The 23647-nt window shown below is 33.5% G+C and overlaps 11 protein-coding genes across 11 annotated transcripts; 6 read left to right on the top strand and 5 right to left on the bottom strand.

Moving 5' to 3' along the window:
* Positions 1-463: 463 nt before the first annotated feature.
* On the top strand, positions 464-2085 carry BX664DRAFT_342277 (uncharacterized protein). Its single transcript, XM_051547114.1, has one exon. It carries the CDS (start codon positions 487-489, stop codon positions 2029-2031), a length of 1545 nt encoding a protein of 514 aa, XP_051396802.1. The 5' UTR covers positions 464-486; the 3' UTR covers positions 2032-2085.
* A 112-nt stretch (positions 2086-2197) lies between these two features.
* BX664DRAFT_342275 (uncharacterized protein) lies at positions 2198-2935 on the top strand. The gene is made up of 2 exons (XM_051547113.1): positions 2198-2479; positions 2599-2935. The coding sequence occupies exons 1-2, from the start codon at positions 2252-2254 to the stop codon at positions 2797-2799; spliced, it is 429 nt and encodes a 142-aa protein (XP_051396801.1). The 5' UTR covers positions 2198-2251; the 3' UTR covers positions 2800-2935.
* A 501-nt stretch (positions 2936-3436) lies between these two features.
* On the top strand, positions 3437-4829 carry BX664DRAFT_342274 (uncharacterized protein). The gene is made up of 5 exons (XM_051547112.1): positions 3437-3499; positions 3602-3698; positions 3791-4091; positions 4195-4273; positions 4363-4829. Exons 1-5 carry the CDS (start codon positions 3487-3489, stop codon positions 4752-4754), a joined length of 882 nt encoding a protein of 293 aa, XP_051396800.1. The 5' UTR covers positions 3437-3486; the 3' UTR covers positions 4755-4829.
* On the bottom strand, positions 4830-5839 carry BX664DRAFT_342273 (histone). Its single transcript, XM_051547111.1, has 5 exons — positions 5715-5839; positions 5569-5636; positions 5435-5473; positions 5243-5354; positions 4830-5126 (listed from the first exon to the last, which is right to left on the bottom strand). The coding sequence occupies exons 1-5, from the start codon at positions 5812-5814 to the stop codon at positions 5035-5037; spliced, it is 411 nt and encodes a 136-aa protein (XP_051396799.1). The 5' UTR covers positions 5815-5839; the 3' UTR covers positions 4830-5034.
* Positions 5840-6460: 621 nt separating this feature from the next.
* On the top strand, positions 6461-8499 carry BX664DRAFT_303279 (actin family). The gene is made up of 9 exons (XM_051542475.1): positions 6461-6638; positions 6715-6829; positions 6887-6952; positions 7026-7309; positions 7401-7556; positions 7656-7918; positions 8011-8086; positions 8153-8215; positions 8303-8499. The coding sequence occupies exons 1-9, from the start codon at positions 6565-6567 to the stop codon at positions 8439-8441; spliced, it is 1236 nt and encodes a 411-aa protein (XP_051396798.1). The 5' UTR covers positions 6461-6564; the 3' UTR covers positions 8442-8499.
* Positions 8500-9259: 760 nt separating this feature from the next.
* Positions 9260-9958, bottom strand: BX664DRAFT_342268 (uncharacterized protein). Its single transcript, XM_051547110.1, has 2 exons — positions 9547-9958; positions 9260-9487 (listed from the first exon to the last, which is right to left on the bottom strand). Exons 1-2 carry the CDS (start codon positions 9608-9610, stop codon positions 9276-9278), a joined length of 276 nt encoding a protein of 91 aa, XP_051396797.1. The 5' UTR covers positions 9611-9958; the 3' UTR covers positions 9260-9275.
* A 167-nt stretch (positions 9959-10125) lies between these two features.
* Positions 10126-12438, top strand: BX664DRAFT_389013 (aspartic peptidase domain-containing protein). Its single transcript, XM_051549514.1, has 4 exons — positions 10126-10523; positions 10590-10650; positions 10733-10764; positions 10973-12438. The coding sequence occupies exons 1-4, from the start codon at positions 10380-10382 to the stop codon at positions 12161-12163; spliced, it is 1428 nt and encodes a 475-aa protein (XP_051396796.1). The 5' UTR covers positions 10126-10379; the 3' UTR covers positions 12164-12438.
* Positions 12439-12937: 499 nt separating this feature from the next.
* BX664DRAFT_208269 (uncharacterized protein) lies at positions 12938-15335 on the bottom strand. The gene is made up of 5 exons (XM_051540151.1): positions 15247-15335; positions 15061-15188; positions 14740-15007; positions 14417-14678; positions 12938-14329 (listed from the first exon to the last, which is right to left on the bottom strand). Exons 1-5 carry the CDS (start codon positions 15319-15321, stop codon positions 13131-13133), a joined length of 1932 nt encoding a protein of 643 aa, XP_051396795.1. The 5' UTR covers positions 15322-15335; the 3' UTR covers positions 12938-13130.
* A 650-nt stretch (positions 15336-15985) lies between these two features.
* BX664DRAFT_342265 (uncharacterized protein) lies at positions 15986-17306 on the top strand. The gene is made up of 2 exons (XM_051547109.1): positions 15986-16940; positions 17012-17306. The coding sequence occupies exons 1-2, from the start codon at positions 15990-15992 to the stop codon at positions 17288-17290; spliced, it is 1230 nt and encodes a 409-aa protein (XP_051396794.1). The 5' UTR covers positions 15986-15989; the 3' UTR covers positions 17291-17306.
* Positions 17307-18012: 706 nt separating this feature from the next.
* Positions 18013-19278, bottom strand: BX664DRAFT_269422 (alpha/beta hydrolase fold-domain-containing protein; the record flags this gene model as incomplete). The annotated part of the gene is made up of 5 exons (XM_051541051.1): positions 18013-18491; positions 18582-18608; positions 18685-18856; positions 18942-18999; positions 19088-19278. 5 exons carry the CDS (start codon positions 19276-19278, stop codon positions 18013-18015), a joined length of 927 nt encoding a protein of 308 aa, XP_051396793.1.
* A 219-nt stretch (positions 19279-19497) lies between these two features.
* BX664DRAFT_362182 (glycoside hydrolase superfamily) lies at positions 19498-22788 on the bottom strand (the record flags this gene model as incomplete). Its single annotated transcript, XM_051548293.1, has 13 exons — positions 19498-20135; positions 20283-20416; positions 20493-20604; positions 20685-20897; positions 20961-21004; positions 21082-21140; positions 21219-21418; positions 21511-21746; positions 21809-21905; positions 21973-22041; positions 22101-22273; positions 22358-22494; positions 22574-22788. The coding sequence occupies 13 exons, from the start codon at positions 22786-22788 to the stop codon at positions 19695-19697; spliced, it is 2130 nt and encodes a 709-aa protein (XP_051396792.1). The 3' UTR covers positions 19498-19694.
* Positions 22789-23647: the final 859 nt, after the last annotated feature.

The following is a 23647-nucleotide window of genomic DNA, read 5'->3' as shown; positions in this document are numbered from 1 at the left end:
AATTCAACGATGGCGGATTGCGAAAAATCACATTGAGGCAGGGATTATCAAATGAACTTTGTATAAAGATTCCTTCAAGCTCTACTACTTTTTGATGATGGCTACGGAAAGAAAAAAAAAAGCTTAATGTAACACAAAACGATTGGAAATAAACAACAAAAAAAAAAAGAAGGTAGGGTCATTCATTGCAATAACCCTTTTTTTTTTTTTTGTTAAATGACAAGTTATTAGAATAGGGGCAATTATGATTGGTTAAAGAGTTGTCTGATGATGATGATTTGTCCATTCAACTTGTCAGGCACCAGACACCACTAAAAGAACCAAAACTAAAATAGTTAAATGATCTATTATGACCACTTTCCATTCCATTTTTAGATCATTGCATTGAAGAAAAAAAAAAAAAAAGAATCCATAAAAAAAAGGTTACTTATTCTCTTTTTCTTTCACTTTTTTTTTCTTACTTTTTTTTTTTTACCATTCTACAATATGAATCAAAGTAATATTATAGATAGAGTGGTTTATTATTTATCATTATTACATGATAAAGAAAATTCATCTGGTAGTTATTATCTTGTAAATCGACAATGGTACAAAGCATCTTTACCTTATTTACCTTCAGTCTTATGCATTCAACCTTTTACATCATCATCATCATCATCATCATCAATGTCACCTTTGAGTCATCTTGTAGAAAAATTAACCTGGTTTAACTTGTCTCATGCTCAACAGAAAAAAATCGTTATTATTGACATGACTTTTCTATCCTCACAGCACAATCATCCTTCTTCCAACGAATTGTTTCAGCATTCATGTCATCGACGTTCTTCTACTACTCCCTCTACATCACCTTATACTTCTTTTTTATCTTCATCCCCTATCACGAAATGGATCAAATCTGTCTCCCCTTTAAATAAAAAAATAAAAAAGATGGTTTCTATTTCCTCTCTTAATACAAAATATCAACAGAGAAGAAAAAGCACGTTGTATAATGAACCAACATTCATTCCATTTTCCTCATCCGCTTCCTCTACTGATGGCTTTACATCTATCACTTCTGAATCACTCTATCATCCAACCAAAGAAAAAGTAAAACTTGGCGATAATAATGATGATGCGTCTTCCTATTTTTGTGATGCATGCTTACAATTGTACGATGTTGCTGATGCTACGGTGGAACTACTCTCGCTTTGTGCAACTTATGTCCGTGCACTTAAACTTGATTTCAAACACAGTCGTTACCATAACAACAACGACCAGACTATGAGATATTTCTTCTCTCAGTTGATGCGTCATAATGTTATTTTTCCTCATCTACATTCAATCACCATTCATAATCTACCTCGATGGAATCAACAACAATCAAAGACATGGTGGATGTGGCTAAAGACATTACCCACACCATATCATCTAGGTATACATCATTGCACTTCAGAGCTGCTACAGTACGAATTTTGTCAACTACTACGTCAATGGATCAACAACACGCCATTTGATGATACACATCTACGTTCGATACATCTTCATGGTATTATATTACAATATGATCGAAAGCAAAGCCTATTACTTTTCCCATCATCAGAAATATTTCCATCCTCTTTGCATCATTTGTTATTGACAGACTGCGATCCTGACTGGTTATTCTCACCTAACCCATGGCAATCCATCAGCCAATCTTGTCCACATTTAAAAACCCTTCATGTCTGTAACAAGTCAACCGCCACTAATCATGCAATGATGGTGTATCATCATCACATGATCGATGATGATGATCATTTGGTTCAAGGTGTATCCGAGATTTTACAACATTGTACTGATCTTGTTACATGGTCCATTCAAGGTCTTTCTATCCATTCCACTGATGATCATCTTATTAAAACAAGGATTATTGAACGTGCATTGATCGATGATCCTTCTCAACGTAAGCGTACTCGATGTACCTCTTCTCCTTCCGCCATACTTATCCACACAAGAGATCAGGCCACTTGGCGCTATAACATAGATAGCATACTTTCTAATAGCTTACCTTTATAGATTTTTTTTTCTTTTTCTTTCTACTTTTTTTTTAACTATCATTTCAAGTTACCCGTAATAAATAAATAATAAAAAAAAAGTTACCTACTTTCCCTATCTTTTGTTTGTTTCTTCGGTATTTAAAACCCTAAGCATCAAAAGCTTTTGTTTTTCCTTACCTTCCAATCTCATACATTTTTTTTTCCTTTTTCCTTTTTTTTTTCCTTCCCTTTTTTTTTCAATGACTGTTCCTCAGACTGAACCTTTACTTCCTCGGCATGCATCTATAACAGTCATTGATGACGAATCACGTTCAGTTATTTTACCACCATTACCTCCTTCGATAGTTCATGATGGCACACTCATGTATTACATGGTATGGACTTGGCGCTTAGTTATTTTCTCAGCGACAGGTGGCACTAGTTTAAGACTATGTAATATGATCTTACAACAAGGATTGGGTATTACTGGTAAGAGAAGAGTTGAACTGTGACTTTATATTTAATAATATTACCCTTTTTTTTTGTTTAATTGATTAATATACTAATAACTTTTTTTTTTCTTTCTTTCTCTATTTACTTTCTTTCAGTGGCAAGGATAGGATGGATATTATATGGGCTTTTGGTTAGCATCTTGGAACTATTGTTTGTCTATCCTTTCACTTTGTTTATTATTGGTACTATCGGTTGTCAACGTCGATTTTATGGTCGTGTTATCTATAAAGGCTGGGGAACTTGGCTTTTACCCTGGTCCGTACAAAAAAGATGGATTCTGTCCAACTGGTTGTAATCTCCCTCGCTCTCTCTCTCTCTCTCTTTGTACATCTTATATTATTCATCGTTAGTTATAGATACTCTTTAATACATTCATACCCCCCAACTCTTATGTTATCCAATTATACAATAAACGCGCTTGTGTAAATATACTTTTCGAATTTGACGTGATTTGACTCTATGGTTCATATGATATCTCTTATGATTATTCTTATGATCATTCTTATTCTTATGACGATATATATATATTATAATGATGATAATTTCCCTGTTAACTGTCAGATGTCAAATTGAAATTGAGTGCTGATTAGCATTGGTTTGTTTCAATTGATCAATGACAAGGGATGTCTTCCATTTGATTTCAGCATGTTCCTCCATCACACTTTCATATGAGTGTGATATCCTTCAGAACAAGCGTTACTACATGCATCAAGTGTCGACTGTTCATTTTTCTTATGCAGGAACAATAAGGTAAGGGGGAACAAACATTCAAATCCTCACTTTTATGATGTCATTTTGAATGATGCTGTGTTGTGAATAAGGTGCCTATGAAAAACCCAGGCTGTGTTACATCAATAAGACCTTGCATGGTTCGAGAATTTGAAAAAAGAAAACATTTGGCGCGGGGATTTCGTATTATCTCTCTCTCTCTCTTTTTTTTTTTCTCTCTCTCTCTCTCTCTTTGATTCTCATTATTTCAGAAATGGCTAGTACAGGTATGATATCACCATATTCTGTTTTCTCATTTTATACTAATCGATCCTGTACTACTACTATTATTACTAACGCTACTATTATTATGATTATTCTTATTATAGATCAACCAGCTGGTACCATTGGCGATTTATTCCTACGTTTACGCTATGCAACGGACCCTACAGCAGACACCTTTTTCGAATGGCAGGGCTCTGTATTGTAAGTCAATGAAAAAAAGTGACAAACAAGCGAATGTTATATATGTGATGATATGTTGAAACAAAAAAAAAATTACTTTTTTTCTTGCATAGTGCGTTTGTACCTGGAGAACCTCCCAAGAAGGTTTTCAATGTCGTTGGTATGAATGTGGCCAAAGCTTCGGTGGACAAGGACACTCAACAACTCAAGATGACCAGTCGAGAACTTACTTATTATTTGTCACCAGATAATGAGAACAAAAAACTGGAAACTTGGGATAATCCATGGACAAAGGAAAAAGATTTACCAGTCATCCACATTGCCAATGACCCTGTACAAATGGCTTTACCTGCTAAAGCTCCTTTGACTATCAATACCAATCCTTACGGCTCAACTTCTGCTATTGTTACCGAGGTAAGAAGAAAAGTATTTCTTTTTATGTAAAAATAAGTTGTTGATTAATCATTCTTTCTCTTCTTTTTTTTTTTTTTTATTTTGGTGATGCGTATTCTAATAGATTCCCTTATTTTATCCTAACCCATTAGCTACTGAAGATGGTATTTATGATGATTATGATTCTACAAAGATGTATCAAGGTAAATAATAATAATAATAAAAAAGAAATTAGGGAAACTTGTCAAGTAACTCATTTTGATATATTTGATGATGATGATGATGATAACAGCGGCGGAATGTTTTACCTTTAGATGTGCCACCGATGAACTATATAAGAAGGAAACGATTGAACAAGTGGATATTAACTGGACTCGAGTATCACCTCCAGCCCCATTTATGAAGATGGGACAATATCAAAAACAACAAAGTAAAAATGGTGGTTGCTATTTGGTATATCATTGTACTGGTTACAAACTACCTCCAGGATCAGATTATCATGCTTTGAAGAGCTCAGTACTTCGTCATGAAATCGAACATGTTGTGCCATCTTATTCTCAAGCTCCTGAATCCTTTGATCCCAAAGTCCGCGGTGTCTCTAGTTGGACTTACTTTAAACAACATTATGATCGATATCAACATGATCCTCATACTACTTGGCCTATTCCTGAAAATCATCAATGATCCAATGATATTATCTTTTTTTGGTAGTTAGTTGTCCTTCTATATACATTTATCTATAAAATAAAAAAAAAATAGGTTTTTTTTTCCTTTGTTTGATACAAATCATATTTGTTTTCCTTTATTGATGAATAGAAATAGCAACAACGAAAAAAAAAAATATGACTTTCATATATATATACATATATATAAATAGTTGATCGACTAAACTAAAAGTAAACTAAATACTAAAGTAGAATAGATATAAAAATTGAGGAGAGTAAAATGTATTCTCCTATTTCACTTAAGATCGTTCACCACGAAGACGACGAGCCAATTGAATATCTTTGGGTTGAATAGTCACACGCTTGGCATGGATAGCAGCAAGATTGGTGTCTAAACAAATGAATCAATATTTGAATAATGAGTATGATCCTTTCATCTTAACCGCAGTCCTACTAGTCATTTTTCCAATTCTGTTTCAAATAAAAAATAAAATTTTTTTTTATTACCTTCAAAGAGAGAGACAAGATAAGCTTCCGCAGCTTCTTGTAAAGCACCAATAGCAGATGATTGGAAACGCAAGTCAGTCTTGAAATCTTGAGCAATTTCTCGTACCAAACGCTATAAGAAGAAGAAGAAAAAAAATGAGTATCTTTGTTATCAAAGGAAGATTGTGTTCTTTTTTTTTTTTTCTAGCCTACTTGGAAAGGAAGTTTACGGATCAAGAGTTCGGTGGATTTCTAATATATATAAAAAAAAAGAAGGATGAATTTTAAGTTAAGTGATTCCTTCATAACAATATATCATCACTCCATTCAATTTTTTTTTTTTTTACTTGATAACGACGGATTTCTCGAAGAGCAACAGTACCGGGCTTATAACGATGAGGCTTCTTCACACCACCTTGATTAAAAAAAAAAGAAAAATGTGAATATGTTTAATCATGTTCCTTTTTCATATTTTATTTATTTATTTGTTTACCAGTAGTAGGAGCAGACTTGCGAGCAGCTTTGGTAGCTAATTGTTTTCTGGGGGCTTTACCACCAGTAGATTTACGAGCAGTTTGTTTGGTTCTAGCCATATTGATGAAATTAAAAAAAAAAAAAGGAGTGAAGAAAAAAAAGAAAAGAAAAGAAAAGAAAAAAAGGAAAAACAAATCGTTTATTGACCTTTTTGTCTATCATGGGATTTTTGATAGTAATGGTTGATACTCCGCAGTCATTGCTTCCAAAGTAAGAAGACTATAAACCTGTCCAATCATACTACCATTGTTTCGGTTTGATCGGCTTGATTTTTTTTTAAGTAGAAATGACCATATTATCAGAAGAAGAAGAAAAAAAAAAAAAAAAAAAGAAAGAGATCCAATTTCTGCAACCTGATCTTACCAAATGTCAACAGTTATTATTATTATTTTTAAAATTGGGCCAAAGGAGTATTTTTTTTTTATCCATTTCTTGATTCATCAATGAATAATTACAATGATTTTGGTTTGAAGTTCCTTCCGTAATTGAAAAGAATAATATAGAATGGGATAAATGGAAAATATAGATACAGAGAGAATAATAAAAAGTTGTTTTTCCTTGTTTTCTTCTATATCATCAAAACCTGATGGTAACCAATCTTTCACTACCAAGCGTCCCTTTATTTCATCACCCTAATAACAATAATTACATATCATCCAATATTATTCACATAATCATGACACTATCAATATCATTTCAATATGAGGACACAAGAGATTTTTTTTTTCGTTTTGAAATGCCGCATTTTCAACCATCTTCTTTGTTTTTCCCTCTTCATATCACGCCGTCTTTTTTTATTTTTCTCTCTCATGACCAAAACTTTAATATTAGACAATGGTGCGTCAACAATGAAAGTTGGTTTAGCTCATCACCGTTTACCCAAGTAATTATCAATCTAACAAAAAAAAAAAATTGGTCTTATTAATACTTCCATATTTTTTCTTTTTTTAATATTGTAGAATCGTGCCAAATGTCATTTTACGTGGAAGAAACGATCGTCGTCATTATATAGCTGATCAAGTAGATGAATGTACTGATTTCTCGTCACTTTTATATCGCTTGGCTTTTGAAAAGGTAAAAAAAAAAAAAATAAGATTCTATTTATGGATCTTTAATAATGCATTCTATTAGGGATACCTGACCAATTGGGGTTTGGAAAGAACAATATGGGATCGCGTCTTCAAACAAGTAGTCAAGGTAAGATATGGGGGATATATATAATATGTACGGAATAGAGTTGTACTAAAAATGTACATATTTTTTATCCTAGATAGATACCAAAGACACTCAACTTATTATTACGGAACCACTTTTCAACTTGACCTCGATTCAAGAAGCTTATGATCAGATTATTTTTGAAGAATATGAATTTCAGTCGTGTTATAGAACAACAGGACCTCAACTTTGCATCTATAACGATTGGTATTCACTTTTTGGTGGCGATATTCAAACAAACAGTATCCCTGATTGTGCTTTGATTGTAGACTCTGGTTACTCTTTTACACATATTATCCCCTTTTTTCAACGAAAACCAATCACCAAAGCTATTCGAAGGTAACAATTAGGATACTTGCTTATTGTATAATTTTATTCTGATCTTTATTTTTCTATATATCTATATATATATATATATATATATAAATAGGATTAATGTGGGTGGGAAATTATTGACAAATCAATTAAAGGAAACTGTCTCTTTTAGATATTACGACATGATGGAAGAAACTTATATTATTAACGATGTCAAGGAAGCGTCTTGTTATGTATCACAAAATGCCATGCATGATTTAGACATTTGTAGGTAAATTTTTTTCAAAAAAAAAAACAAAAAACAATAATATGAAAGATACCCATCAAATATATATATATATATATATATATATATATTTCAATCTATTAGACTAGATGGTGCAAAGAATACGATTGTACAAGATTTCGTTTTACCTGATTTCACCACAACAACTAGAGGTCATGTTCGACCTCATCAGATGCAAAGCAAGAACAGTAAGATCAAGATGTCAACAAATGATGATGATCAAGTATTGGTGATGAATAATGAACGCTTTATGATACCCGAATTATTGATGCATCCTTCAGACATTGGTATGCAGCAAGCTGGCATCCCGGAAACCATTATGCAATCGATCCAAGCATGCGATCCAGGTATTTTTTTTTTTTTTTTAAAAAAAAAAAAACTGATTCTTTTCATCTTTTCATGACTGATTTTTCATACTTAATTTACTTTTCATTATTAGAACTACATGGACTTTTGTATGCAAATATTGTACTTGTTGGTGGGAATGCCAAGTTTAATGGATATCAGCAAAGAATGTAAGATGAAGAATTAATAATATCTGCATGTATGAATAATGATATTGACGATATATGTATTGGTAGAGAAACGGATTTGAGACAGATGGCACCAAGTATATTTGACATCCGGGTGACAACACCAATAGAGTAAGTAGTAGTAAGGATGATGAATCCAAAAAATTATATTGTGCCTTACTAATACCTTTTTTTTTTTTTTTTGGTTGATGACCATAGACCTGTTATCGCAGCTTGGATGGGCGGACAAAGGATGTTCTCCAATCTAAGTAAGTCCGAATCACAACAGATGTTTGTTACCCGGAAAGAATATATGGAATATGGTAGTGATATTTGTAGAAGGAAGTTTAGTTATTGAATGTACATGTTGATTATTATGATGGACATAATAAAAAAAGAAGCTATTTTTTTTATCTAGTCTTATTTGATTTTGTTTTTGGAAAAACGATGAAGAGGATGTTTTTAGCACGACAAAAATGGGAATGTGTGGCTAAAATGAAATAGGACTAATTTTGGATCTTACTCAAAGACCTTATCCGGTATATCTTTACAAAAAAGAGAACGTAGCGCAGTCAAAGGGCGAAGGAAAAACTGGTACGATTGACGATGATAATGATGATAAGGTTCAATGAAAGACTATATTATATGAGAATGTATGACTAGAAGTATCAAGCAAGATTATGGTTCATCAAAAGTCATCACTATAAATAGATTATTCAGAAAACCAAACGAGAGGATGATGATAATAATAACGTGGTAATTTACAGTAATGTATTGAAAAAATGAGCAATCATACTTATGTAATTTTTTTAATATTGATTCGAATGAATTTAAATACAAGGTTCAAGGTGTGCTTCCAACACAAGTGATGTCCAGGCCAAAGAAGCATAATGTGCCCTTTTTTTTTTATTATTATTATTATTTGTTTTTTTGAGCTCGACAGATGACTAGATTTGGTTAGATTCTAATAATTTATGAATGAGTTTGGGTATTGATGTTTTAATGTATATTTTTCCTGTCTTTCTCTTTTTCAAAATCACCACTTTTTTTTTTTTTTTTTTTTTTTACTCCCGCCATCTCTCCCTAAATATACTTACATATTGAAGTTTGTATTACCAAAGACTTTAGAGAAGGTAGTACCTTTTTTTTATTTTATTTTTATTTTTTTTTAGTTGCCTTATTAAAGTCATCATTATGCTAAAAAAACTAGTTTAAAGATGTAAAAGGGATCTAGTATGAAGTATAAAGAGTAGTGATGGATTCTATTTTTGGCATTTTCTTTGAGGTTGTCATCATCATCATCTTGTTCCTCAACAATGAAAAAAAAAAAAGTGGTACAAAAAGAGAAACAAAAACAAAAAAAAAAAAGTCTCGACTCATAAGCAGGCACCGGCCACATTATTTCTAAATATGTTTTTTTTGATTTACCAAACAAAAAAATCAAGAGGCTAGAGAAAAAAGACCAATGTATCTTCTATAGTCCACGTGTCTTATTGCTTTTTCATTATTTTGCTTTATTCTTATCATTCGTTATTTTATGCCAAGGTCAAATATGATTTTTTGGCTCTAAGTAGATGCGGTATTTCAAATCCGTTTCAGGTCCTTTTTTTTTTCCCCTGGACTAAAGAAACTAAGTCTAATAATAATAAAAATAGTATAAAGAATCTAGATAAATAAAAAAAAAATAGATTCCCTAAGTAAAATTTTTTATCAAGATGGTTACTAAGATAAAAAGGTAAAAAAATAAAAAATAATAATATAAAAAAAACAAAAATAGCAGCAGTAATTAAGGAATATCAAAAAAGTTTTTTGGGATCCCATAGAAACTTACCAATTTTGAGACTCAGGTAATTAGTTTTGTCCACTCGATTAGCCAATCATATTAAATAGATTCACCATAGTTTCAAACTCCCTCAATTTGCGTTTCCCTTTTCGTCCATTTCCTCCCTTTTTTTTTTATTTTATTTTAGTTTTATTTTTTTTATTTTTCTTTTCTTTTCTTTTCTTTTCTTTCTTTTTTTTTTCAATAGATATTCTTTATTCTTCTTCTTTATTCTTTTTTTTTTAACTTTATCGCTTAGCAAACGATCTAGTCGAAAGAAATACAAACACCCCTCTTTTATCAACTGACGAAAAGAAAAGACCAAACGTCGATTTTACGCGAAACCTAACATATTCTCTCGACCTCGACCTTTTTTTTTTTTCTTCTTTTTTATTATTTGTACCATCATCCTTCCATTCCTTGTATCAACTTTTTTTTATTACATACCCAACACAATCGTTTTAAAACAATAACATGCGTACTACACTTCTCGCCTTGGCTGCTATCGCCCAACTTGCTCTTTCAGTAACTGCTGAACCTGAACCATACAAGGTTCCTTTGTATCGTCGTTCTAATGGTGTTATTTCAGCTGCTGGTAAAGCTCTTGACAATGGTGTGGTAAGTCATCCTAATAAAATAAACAATATATATAGAATGATTGATTGATGGATGATTATTTGATAGCTTGCTGGTACTGTTCAAATTGGTACTCCTCCTCAAGAATTCACTGTTGCTTTCGATACTTGTAAAGTTTATTATATATTGAGTCAAACTTTTTTTTATTTATTTATTAATATTACTCTTTTATTTTTTATGTATCATTATAGCTTCTGGTTACTCTTGGGTTCGTGGATCTAGAGTAAGTAGTCTATACCAAATAGAACAAAGAAATACACAAAAACTCCTTCACCCCCTTTCCTCTCGACCCCTCTCTCTTTCTTTCTCTTCTCCTCTTTTTTTTTTTTTTTTTTTTTTGTCATCATCTATCTTTTTTTTTCACTTCATCCCCTTATATTCAGCACAGCCAAAGAATGATTCATCTTACCCCTATTTTTTTTTTTTGTTAGTGTAAAACCGAAAACTGTCTCGACCGTTGTACTTATTATGCTAGACGATCTACTACCAGCAAACCTACCGGTCAAAAGTTCTCTGTCAAATATGGTGATGAATGTGTTGACACTCATATTTACTTGGATACTGTAGAATTCTCTGGTATCAAGGTTCACAACATGCCTTTTGGTGGTGCTTATCGTATGAGTGGTTTCGATCACGGTTTTGATGGTTATCTCGGTCTTGGTCCCTCCGTTAACTTCAACAACACCAAGTTGACTCTTGGTTCTAGTCGTCATCTTGCTAAACGTGATGATTTACCTCCTTCTGCCTTTGTGCCCAATGCTTATCAACAAGGTGCTGGTGTAGGTAGCTCTCAATTCGGTATGTACACTACTGATAATGGTGCTGGTTTTGATCAAAACGGTGGTTCTACTGGATCTACTGGATCTACCGGTTCTACTGGTTCTACTGGTACTGTTCCTCCTCCTGCTACCAATGGTACTACTACTCCTCCTCCTGCTACCAATGGTACAACGACTCCTCCTCCTGCTACTACTTCTCCTTCTAATGGTGGTACCACTGGTAATACTGGTGGTGTGACTTCTGGTGGTTTTGGTTTCAGCAAACGACACAATACTCAAGAACAAAAACCTGCTGGTTATCTTGTGATTGGTGGTATTGATAAATCTGCCATCGAAGGTGATGTGAATTACTTACCTTTGGCCGACAACAAGAATGGTGGTGCCAAGAACTGGGATGTATGTATTAAACACGCCAAGATCGGTAAGGAACTTCCTTTACCTCAACAAGACAATGCTATTGCTGCCATCAGTACCTCTAGTCCTTATATTATCATGCCTAAATGTCAAGCCGATGAATTCAAGAAAACCTATGGTGGCAAGTTCTATCAAAAGTCTGGTACTTATAGCGTCAAGTGTTCTGAAATCAAGGACCTTCCTCCTTTGAAATTGACTTTGGAAAACAAGGTGGTTCAATTGCCTGCTAAATACTGGACTCGTGAAATTGATGCTGATCGTGATTGTTGTGAAGTTCTTTTGGCCAAGGGTGCTTCTACTACTGATTGGGTGCTTGGTGTTCCCTTTACCAATGCTTTCTATACCACCTTTGATGCTGAAAATGAACAACTTGGTTTGGCTATCAAGAAAGGAAATAGCGATAAGGATCTTCAAATCTATGATGCTTAGGTTTTTTTTTTTTTTTTTTTTTTAGTTCTCCCCTGTTTTAGATTTAGTCCTCCTTATTATACATCATCTTTACTCCTCTCTCTTTTCTTGTAGAACTTCATTCTCTCCCTTCTTTTTTATTATTATTCTTTTTATTTCTTCTCCTTCCTTTTTGATATCTGTACGTTTGATCTATCTTTGTCTCTTTTTTTATTTTTGATGAAAATGAAAAAAAAAAAATTGAAAAAAAATATATATATACACATATACATATTCTTTCTATTATTTTATTGTCCTGTCTATCATCATTCTAATTATTTGATCTGATGATCCTCTCCATTCACTCTAAAATTTTTTTTTTTTTTTTTATCTATTGACTTGAAATGACTATGACTGAGTTCCTTTTTTTTTCAATAAACTTTTTTTTTCCCACCCCTGAAATCCATCTTTCTGTTCAAAACCTTTCCTTCATGCCCAAAGATGTTTTAATTATTATTATTATTACTATTCATTATCACACATACCTTTCACATACATGACACCATCTTTTTTCATCATCATCATCATATAGAACTAACAAACTAAAATCACTCTATATCATGTTTTTTTTTATTGAAGAATCATCATATCAAAACAAAACTATCTACAAGCTCTTTTTGAACCACATCTAAATTTCCATGTAATATTGAATATAAACTATTGATAATATTGCCATCATCCTAAAAGAAAAAGAAAAAAAAAAGATATGAGTCTGGGTTTAGATTCGATTCTCTCTTTTTTTTTTTTTTGGTGTTACCTTGTAGGCAGTAGCACAATCTGGTGTAGCCTCAATATTCAAAAGTATAGGTTGATAATTATCTGTCAACATGATATCAAATGTATAAATACCATATGCACCTTCATCACAGTCCTTTCCAGGTGCCAGACCAAGCCGTTGATGTTGAATGGTTGCCGCATATAGAACATCTAACCATACATATGCATAGCATTAAATAATATAAAAAAAAGGGGGGATCATTGAGTAACTATATATGTTCTTCTTTTCATTTTTTTTTCTTTTTTCTTTTTTTCTATTACCTTTGATCACTTTGTAAATATTCGTTTTAATATTCTTCCATTGTACATTTTCCTTTTCCATATGACGAATAAAACTTGTATGATCTAAACTGGTCATAGAATAGCCACTGTCAGAAAGATATTGACGGTCCATATCTTCGACATCATCTATCTTGTACTTCTTATTGGCTAGACGAACCCAAAACTTGTTGTTGTAAACAGCAGCTAACCATGTGGGAGGAGATGAGGCTAGATGACGCAGTGCTACTATGAAGCGAAGGTGGAACTTTTTGCCATTGTAAAGACAAGGTCGAGTGATGTACCGTTGGGCTGATTGAGGGATCATGGGAGTATCATATTGACGAATCAGTTCAGGTAGTGATGTGATGATACGGCGGTTTGAATGGTCGTCTTCATAAGGCTGAGTAAGCCAAAATGGAATTTGTTGATCAGTGAGCCGGTGTAAATGATCACCTACGCATTCGGCCAATTCCTTTTTCAAATCGTAAACAGTTGGATACCAATCATCTGTTTTGATACCATAAGTTTGACGCAACAATTGAGATAAGAAACCCCGATGGGTGAGACATTGTTCATTGCTGAATTTATGTTGTTGTTGTTGTCGAGTCCAAACGAAATCCGCTTGATCAGGGGAACTAACCCATTGTATATTGTCCAATGTCAGTCCTAAGCGTACACAGTCTATATCCGTAAATACTTTGGTTATATCTGTAGTTGATGATGATGAGCTGAGAGCGGCCTGAACATCGTCCATTTGAGTAATTTTATTGTCAATATCAGAATGTTTGATAGTCTTGTTACTATCCAATGCAGCGGCAAATACTTCATAGGCTTCTTTGATCAATGTGGAATCAGCGAGTAGTTGCTGGTCTTGAGGCGAGATACGATCTTTGAAAGCATAAAGATATGCTGTTTTATCACATTGTCGATCGGTCATAGCCTTTGGAAGAAGGTCACAAGAAATCAAATCACCAGGTTTGATGGATCGGATGGGAAACAAAATACTATAAGGTATCATACCAGAAGCACCACGAGAGAAAATAAAAGGAACGCACATCATATTTGGTTCAGTTGAATGGCAGATAGCAGAACCCACTTCATCATTCACGTCTTTATACCATCAAAATAAAATCAAAAAAAAAAATGAATGATTAGAAATGATAAGTAAGTGATAGGATATATATTTTTTTTACTTACACAAGGCGGTTTGTGCAGCTGATTGACCATCGGTTTTCAATACAGTATAGGAATAAGTTTGAATAAAAGACCACATTTTGTTGTATACTCTACTAACGCGACGTTCCATCCAATCTTGTATCCATTGTTTCTTTTTCTCTTCTTTTTCTATCTTGACTTTATCCTCTTTTTCTTGAGCCTTGCCACTAGCAATTAATTGTCCCAATACTTGGTCTTGTAATTCATCCGCTTTTTTCTGGAATTCAGGATCAATAGTCAAATTCTACCCAAAAAAAAAAAAATGAATAAACATCTCTCATTATCATTTCCTCATAGATCTTTACCGCAATAGCATTCACCACTTCATAATTTTCATCTATCAGTGCTTGTTTTGCTTTTTCAAAAGATACATTTGCTTGTTCGGCCACCATGGAAATAATGTCATGATTGTGTTCCATTTCCTCGTCACTTTCGTCTTCATCCACCCAACCTTCTTCCTTTTCAACATCCATCATATTCTCTAATCTTTCCAATAGAGCTTCATTTTCGCGTAATTCTTTTCTTGCCGTTTCTGGTGTAGTTGTCCAAGCATGATCGATCAGATAAATATCACTAAGTAAATAACTTGATTACTAACTAATGATTTTATAAAATTAGATACTTACCTGTGTTTATCCAATCCAGTACTATCTGATTTCAAATGAAGAGAATAACCTTCTAAAGGTTCACCATAATGAAGTTCCATAACTGAGCCTGCATCAAGATAATCTTCACCTAGTTTCATGAATAAAGGCTTCCAAGATTATTTAGTAAAAAAAAAATACAACTTTTTATTATTATTATTATTTTACCTGCCATAGTTCTTCTGGAATGGCTCCTAGTTGATATTGGTGTACTGCCACAAAGCTTTCAAATGCGCTTGACATTATTTTTTTCCAAGGAAAACAAAAGAAAAGTGATTTTTCTATTTTTTTCTTTTTTTTGAAACTTTAAATTTCTATGAATGAGTTTAAAAAAATACAAATTTTTGCCTTTGCCCAAGAAAAGAAAAAAATGACAAGGTACAATTATATATATGCTCATCTCAATCCATACTTTTATTATGATTCTTGATAGATCTTATTTCATCGTTCAAAATATATATTTCTTCCATTTAAAAAATCCATACTTTCTTTTCTTGAATTGAAACCAGAGATAGCAAAAATGTCATTATGTATCGTTATGATGATGGATGATTATTCGATAGAATACAGTAATACACATGAGGAGATATGAAAGATATAAAAAGACAAAATGACACACACAAATAGTTATGATTATTACTGTACTCCAGTAAAAAAAAAAAAAAAAAAAGTAACACGCTAAGCCTATATACACGGCTGTATGTCCGGTGGATGATGGACCATCTTTTATCCTTTTTTTTTATTTCAGTCTCAGATTTGATGCAACTTTATTTTTTTTTTTTTTTATTTTTTTTCCAGCACTGATTCAGATCGGCTACAAAACCGAATATGATTATATAAATATAAAAAATCAAAATAGTTGATCTTTTCTTTTCTTTTTTTTTTTTTATTATTATTATTTATCTTTCAAAATGACAAAACAACAACATATTGCAATTATTGGTGCTGGACCCGGTGGATTATCATTGGCGAGATTATTACAAAAAGGGGATGATCATCAACAATATTCCGTCAAGGTGTATGAACGAGATATTAACAATAGTGTACGCATCAGTGGTGGTAGCTTGGATCTCCATGTGGACTCTGGGCAAATCTTTATTGATAAGGCAGGATTAAGAGAAGAATATGATGCTGTGGCAAGAACTGAAGGTGGATTTTATACTTTGTATACTCAAGACCTCGATAAAGTATGGGAAAAGTCAGTACCAGAACATCCGGAATTGGATCGTAATGATCTAAGGACACTTTTGGTCAATTCATTACTACCAGACACAGTGATATGGGACCGCCATATGATCAAGATCGAACCACACGGTCGTGGTTACCATATGTACTTCAAGGGTGATGATCAACCGGTTTATTGTGATGCCATTATTGGTGCTGATGGTGCATCATCCAAGGTACGTGCGTTTATATCACCTAGTATGGCCAAACCTACTTATAGCGGTGTGACATTAATTCAAGGTGAAATGTTGGATCCTGTCAATCAATGTCCTGAATTGTTGGCAAAAGTGAACAAAGGAAGTTTATGGGGATTTGGATCACGCGGTCGATCTTTAGGATTACAACAAAAGGGGGATGGTACTTTGATTTATTTTGCTTCCTTCAAGGCTGATGATGAAGAATGGTTCACAAAAACATATGGTATCGATACAGGTGATAATGAAAGTTTCCGTGCTGCTTTGTTATCCATCTATGAGGACTATGATGCTCTATTTTTGGATTTAATCAAGAAAACAGATCTATTTGCCATTCGACGCTGTCATGGATTAATGTATAGATCTACTTTGAACGAACGTTGGATACCCAAGGATACTGATGATGATCGTCCTGCTATTACATTGATTGGTGATAGTGCTCATGTAAGTAAAAAAAAAAAAAAAAAAAAAAAAAAAAATGAATGACTAACCCACTTTTTTTTTTTTTTATCTAGGTAATACCTTCTTTTGCTGGTATGGGTGTGAACAATGCCATGTTGGATACTATTGAATTATCAGAAGAATTATTTAAAGAACATCAAGATATACGTGCTGCTTTCACTGCCTATGAAAAACGTATGATGGATCGTTGTATTCCTGCTGCTGAATTTACTGCAAAAATGGAAGATATTTTCCATTGTGAAGACAATATTCGTGAAATAACCAAAGTATTCAATAGTTTTGGTAATGGTGTCAAATTTACTGACAAGTGGAAACATTTAGCAGAGAATTAAAATATAGTAATCTCCCTCCTTAGATAGTAAAATTAGAATTGATTAGTTTAAACATATAAATAAATAAATATTTGTAAACTATTCTGTCCCCAAGTAAAAGGATGAGGTTTTAAATCATTTGGCTATAAGAAATCAAAATTTGCTTTCCCATTTTTTTTTCCTTTTTCTTTTCGCTCTCTCCTCTTTTTTTTTTTTTTTTTTTTTTTTTTATGTCAAGCGCGTACAGGACAAATTGGATTTGATAGGCTATAGGATCATACGACAAGGCTCAAATGGACAAGAAAGACAAACAAGTTATGTAAAGGTACCTTGTTGACGATTCTTTTTTTTTTTTTTAAGTTGATTGGTTTTTCTCTCATCTGGTCCTTGCTGTAGTGATTCTTTTTTGTTAGTAGTAGTTTAGTGCTTGTCTTAGTCAGTGTTTATATTATAAGTATATTATCTCCTATACTTCTTTTCTTTCTTTTTTAATAAAATTTATATTCATGCTCTCATTAATATTGTTATCATTGTTGTTATTGTTGTTATCATCATCACAATGTCATACAATCATATCATCATTTATCAGCCATCATTCATCTTTCATACAAATAAACAAAATACAAATCCATAATAATCGTTGATTTTCCAAAATAAAAACAAGAGGGAGGTTTATTAAAAAATAAAAAATAAAAATATATGCATGCACTATTACTACCATAAACCAAAAAATGTACAACTAGCTAACTACATTCCATCATAAATCCAACAACCAAATTGAGAGTTTGAGTATACTGAATGGTTGCAGGAATAGCCAAAGTAAGATAGCCATGGGTCGCTCCGATGATGCGCACAGCACAAGCGTCTACACCAGCCTCAGTGAGTCGTCGTACATATTCTTCACCTTCATCCCGCAAGACATCGCATTCTGCTGTCACCACTAAACATCGCGGTAATCCCTTGAGTTGTTCCAAAGTGGCCAAAATGGGTGCATTACTGACTTCTTCCGGTCCATAGGTCCAGTCTCCTCCTTCCAGTTGTACTCTGCTATTTTCACCATGATAGTTTGCAGCAAAAAACGCTATTTCATCATGAGAAAGTGTATAGTTGCCGTTGCCATAATGATGGTAAGAGTCATACTGATTTCGAAAACGTGCCACAGCTGGATAAAGTAAGATTTGTCGATTGATCACATGACCATAACCGCGTTCTTTCAAAAGAACTAGCATATATATATATATATATAAAAAGGAGAAATGGAAGAAATTGGTATCATACTTTGGGTTCTTCCTCTCTCTCTCTCTTCACTTACTAGTTGCAACAGTTGACATATTCCCACCTATAATGAAAATCAAGTAAAAAAAAAAAGTTATAAAGGTCTCCCTTGTATTTTAGTTTTAGATTTATTCTTTTACCTGCAGAGTCACCAAAAATCATAAGTTTGGATGGATCAACATTGAGAGACGCAGCATTTTCATATATCCAAAGAATAGACGAATAACATTCTTCCACAGCTACAGGATACTTGACTTCAGGGCTAAGACTATATTCTACATGAATCACTGCAACGTGTGCCTTGACGACAACCTATTATTACGAAACAAACAAAGCAAAAACAAACAAACAGAGATTATAGACGAATGAAAAAAAAAAGCATTTTTTTAGGACTTACATCTTTAACAAACTTTTGAGCTTCAAAAAGACTTCCTATACACCAGCCTCCACCATGTCTATGATATATAAAATGTAAAAGCATACTATGAGTTCCCCACTTTTTTTTCTTTTGGTATGTCTATTTATCGAAATACAATAACTTACAAATAAATAGCTACAGGAAGCACTTGTTGTTCAGTTCCTTTTGGTCGAAGTATAGTCAAGTCGATTTCAGCTGGTTGTCCGACAACATTGATAGAGATTCGTTTTGTTTCCAAAGGAGCAACTTCAGGAACAATGGTCGTCAGAAAGGTAGCACAATTCTTACCAAAACCACGAAGTTCATCAAGAGTCATTGTCTTCACAGAGAAGCCTTTCTCTTTTATGATGGCAATAGTTTGTTCATAAACAGGATGAGGTTGAGGAATGGGATTAGTCATTATTTGGATACAATGAGAAAAAAAAAAAAAAAAAGGGAAAGAAAGAAAATATTTTGTTTCATGCAGGATTTTTTTTTTCTCTTTTTACTTTCGGAATTTCACCGATATCAACTCTAGGCCGAAATTAACGTTGTAAATGAAATTAGTTTATTTCCTGATTCGATCAACAGTTTATAAAGTGTAAAAAAGTAGGATGATCATCTTTACCATGATAATCATTGATGATCAACTATAAAGTACAATGGTTTTATTGGGAAACAAATAAAATAATAACAATAGTAATAAACATCTTCTTTATCTAAATCAAATGTACGGATGATCATACCACAATACTACAAGGTGAAAGAGCTTGTTTGACGAAGATCACGACTAGAGGCACCCACGTGAATTTGGAATTGACCATGAGGAATCACCCATGATTGAGAAGCGACATCCCAGATACTCAGTTCAGTCTTGGTAAGTTCAAAACAGACGGTTTCTTTGTGACCACTCTTGACAAACACCTTTTCAAATCCACGAAGTACTTTGGGAGGTTCACCAGCTGATTCAGGGAAGGATAGATAAAGTTGGACAATTTCAGCACCATCGGCTTCACCAGTATTTTGAATATCCAATTGAGCATTCACCTGATTCTTCTTACTATTGGATTTGACCTTCAATGATCCATAATCAAACTTGGTGTAAGAAAGACCATGACCAAAGGGAAAGAGAGGTTCAATATTCTTGGCATCAAACCAGCGATATCCAATGTTCAACTTTTCAGAATAATCAATCTATATAGAAATAAAAAAAATAGATAAATATACCTCGCTCATCCTTGAAGAAGAAGAAGAAGAAATCGAAGGTCTTTTTTTTTTATTCAATTCATTCCATCTCGATGCATATCCTTCCTTTCTTTATTTCCATGTCACTTTGTTTACCTCCAGATCAGAAGTAGCTGCAGCAGCATAATCCTCTTGATTCTTAGCAATAGTATAAGGAAGACGACCACTAGGATTGACATCACCGTACAAGACATCAGCAAGAGAATTACCACTTTCTTGTCCAGGCAAACCTATAAATGTAAAGAGAATAGTTAATCACTAGCTTTCAATCCCAAGAGTCCCATCTTTTTTTTTTTAATCGTTTACCAGGCCAGACAACAGCTTTGATATTGGGATGGTTAATCCAAGGCATAAGAATAGGACCAACAGAATGGATGACAACAATAGTATTCTTGTTTGCGTCTGCGACGGTTTGAATCTATTTCCCACGAAAAGAATGATTGAGTATGATAATTTTATACAATTTCATCAATCATATTTTTTTTTGTTCTTTCTTACCAGATTATCTCCATTATTCCATAAGGTCAAGTTATTGCGATCACCAGCATTACCATCTACAGTAATATATTCTTCCCCCGAGTCTGAGTTAGCAAAGACAATGGCGATATCAGAAGCTTGTGCGACTTTCTTGGCTTCATCCAGATTCCAATTGTCGTGTGTTGTTTGGAACTTGACATTCTTTCCAGCACGAGCTTGAATACCGTCTACTGGCTAAAAAAAAAAAAAAAGTCAACTCAGATCAAGATAGCAACATTGATGAGTTTGGCTACCTACAGGAACGATATAGCTAGGGAACATCACCGCACCACTACCCCAACCTATCAAACAAAACAAGTTAAAAGAAATAAGCAGTTGAATTAATGTTCAATCAATAATGAATATCATAATAACTTACCTTGAACCAAAGTGGCAGGGTCACAACCAAAGTTAGCACATTTCAGCACGTTGAAGAGGCTAAACATATCATGACAGACACAATTTCAGTTCCAAAGATCTTGCAACAGTATATATTGTTCAAAATGTTTAACTTACAGTGGATCACTGAAGGCGTCGCTACCGATAATGGAGATATTGTTGTTGCTTTCTGAAAGAGGAAGAATGTCATCCTGGTTTGAGAGTATGACAACAGAAGCAGCACCTAATTCACGCACCTTGGTTTTATGGTCGGCTTCCACATTGATGGATCCTAACGGCGTCATATCCAAAACATTGATGGAGCTATTGGGAAAGTTCTGGAGAAAAGGAAATAAAAAAAAAATAAGGAGTTTTTATCTATTTCACAGTGGCGGGCATTCAACATATCTTTTTTTTTTTTTTTTTTTACTTTGTCTTGACCCATTTTGTACCAAGCAGAGACAATGCGATGAGCCATATCTGTCACAGTAGATTCGCTGACCTTGCCATTCTTTACAGCGTTTACCAAATCTTGACCAAAATAAGAGGGAGAAAAATTATCTTTTGGATCCCTGTTCCCTGGCATGACCATATCCAAACCATTATTAGGGGATTGAATCGTTTCCATGGCAGCCCACCAATCTGTTTGAATAAAGCCCTGGAATCCTAAAATAGAAATGAGTTTGAATAAACGATCATGCATTGAATGATTTAGAATATATATATACCTAATTGATCTCTCAAGACACGATTCATCATATCATTTTCACAAGCAGAAGTACCATTCACTTTATTATATGAGCACATGACTGAGCCCACTCCAGCCTATGATAAAATAAAATAAAAAAAAAGAGTGAGGAGATCAAATCAAGAAAGGAATTTCCCTGCATACATCAACAGCACGAGCAAATGGCCAAAGGTAAATTTCATGCATAGTACGGTCATCAATATTTGAACTTTCCTATGAATCATATAAAAGAAAGATGAATAAAATTCATATTGGCCTAAACTTTTCATTACCTCATTTCGATTCTTTTCTTGATCGTTAGCAATAAAATGTTTTGCAGTAGCAATGACCCCTTGAGATTGAATACCAGTGATTGTTTCATAAGAGGCAACACCACTCAAGTAAGGATCTTCACCAAATGATTCCCATCCACGACCTCCTTCGGGACTTCTCATAAAATTCATAGCTAAAATAGAAAGAAAAAATAAAAATAAACTGAATCCAATATACCTTGCATCTTTTTTTTTTTTTCTTTTTGATGTCAACTTACCTGGACCCAATTGGACATGTACACCTTTTTCATAGAATTCTTGACCCATGTAGATTCCACGATCCAAAATAGCCTTTCGATCAAAAGAAGCAGCAGCATTGATGCCAGCAACACCAAGAGTAACATTGAAAGCTGGTCTAACAAAAAAAAAAAAAAAAAGAAGAGATGAGAGTTGAATGGAAAATGGATGCAATTTTTTTTTTTTTTTGGACTTACGCCATACCAAGTGGACCATTTTGAAGACAAAGTGAGGGAAAATCAGGATTGGTCACAGGAGAAGTGCTTCCAACACAACGAGCGTGGCCGACTCCCAAGCCGGTAGTGATATTTACTTTTTGTTCCAATGACATTTGATTTACCAATGCTGTAGCTAACCGTTGAGCTTCTTCCCAGGAACGTAGTTCAGATGTAGTTTCTATTAAACCAATCATCATCATCAGCATCATCAATAAAAATGATGATGTTTTGGATGAAAAAATCGTCATTTTTCTTCTGTTCAATTAAAAAAAAAAAAAAGAAGAAGAAAGAAAAAGAAAAAATAAAAAAGGATCTGCCTTTATAAAAAGTTTGTATATTAGTAAGAATTCTGAATGTTAGATTTGAGGCATCATTTTTCTCACTCTCCTACTCCAGTTTTCCCTCGTACTAAAAGTACAATTTGGGTAGCATGGCCATTGCAAGTCATCACTACATCCATATGTTCCATTGAAATCAATGGTAAAATGCTAGTCATCATTGAAGAGTGATATTGGCGGAAACAGTATTCATTTTCTACATTATCCATCTAAAGGCAAAAAAAAAAAAAAAAAAAAAAAAAAAAGAAACTGGCAAGAAAAAAAAAAGAAAGGGGGGGGGAAGAAAAAAACTAAGTTCACTGGGAAGTAGAATCATAAACTTTGTTCCAACTCTATTTCAAGTTTATTCTCTCCCAGGTATCCTGATAAGCCTGAAAAAAAAAAAGAAGGGGAAGGAAAAGGTCTGAATCGAGGATGAGTTTTGACTTATGATATACCAAGGATAGTAAATGACATAATATTACTTATCCCGATCTAGCATTTTTGAATCGGTATAGATGTACCTGGTCTGCTTATGTAGTTAGTATAAATATGTGCATTGACATCATACTTGAACATATTTATTTGAGTACAAATAACATCGAAAGATATTTCCCTTCACCTACCCGTTACCAAGGGGATGTATCATCGTTATTCATCTTGCGATCATGTCATATTGCTTTGATATTTGTCCTCGTAACTCCTGTTTACTTTCATCGATCACTGTACCGTTAAG

Source organism: Halteromyces radiatus (assembly GCF_025201355.1).
Source record: "Halteromyces radiatus strain CBS 162.75 chromosome Unknown BX664scaffold_9, whole genome shotgun sequence".
In the NCBI taxonomy this organism is placed as follows: domain Eukaryota; kingdom Fungi; phylum Mucoromycota; class Mucoromycetes; order Mucorales; family Cunninghamellaceae; genus Halteromyces; species Halteromyces radiatus.
Note: the sequence above shows the minus strand (reverse complement) of the source record. Positions and strands in the feature narration are given on the sequence as shown.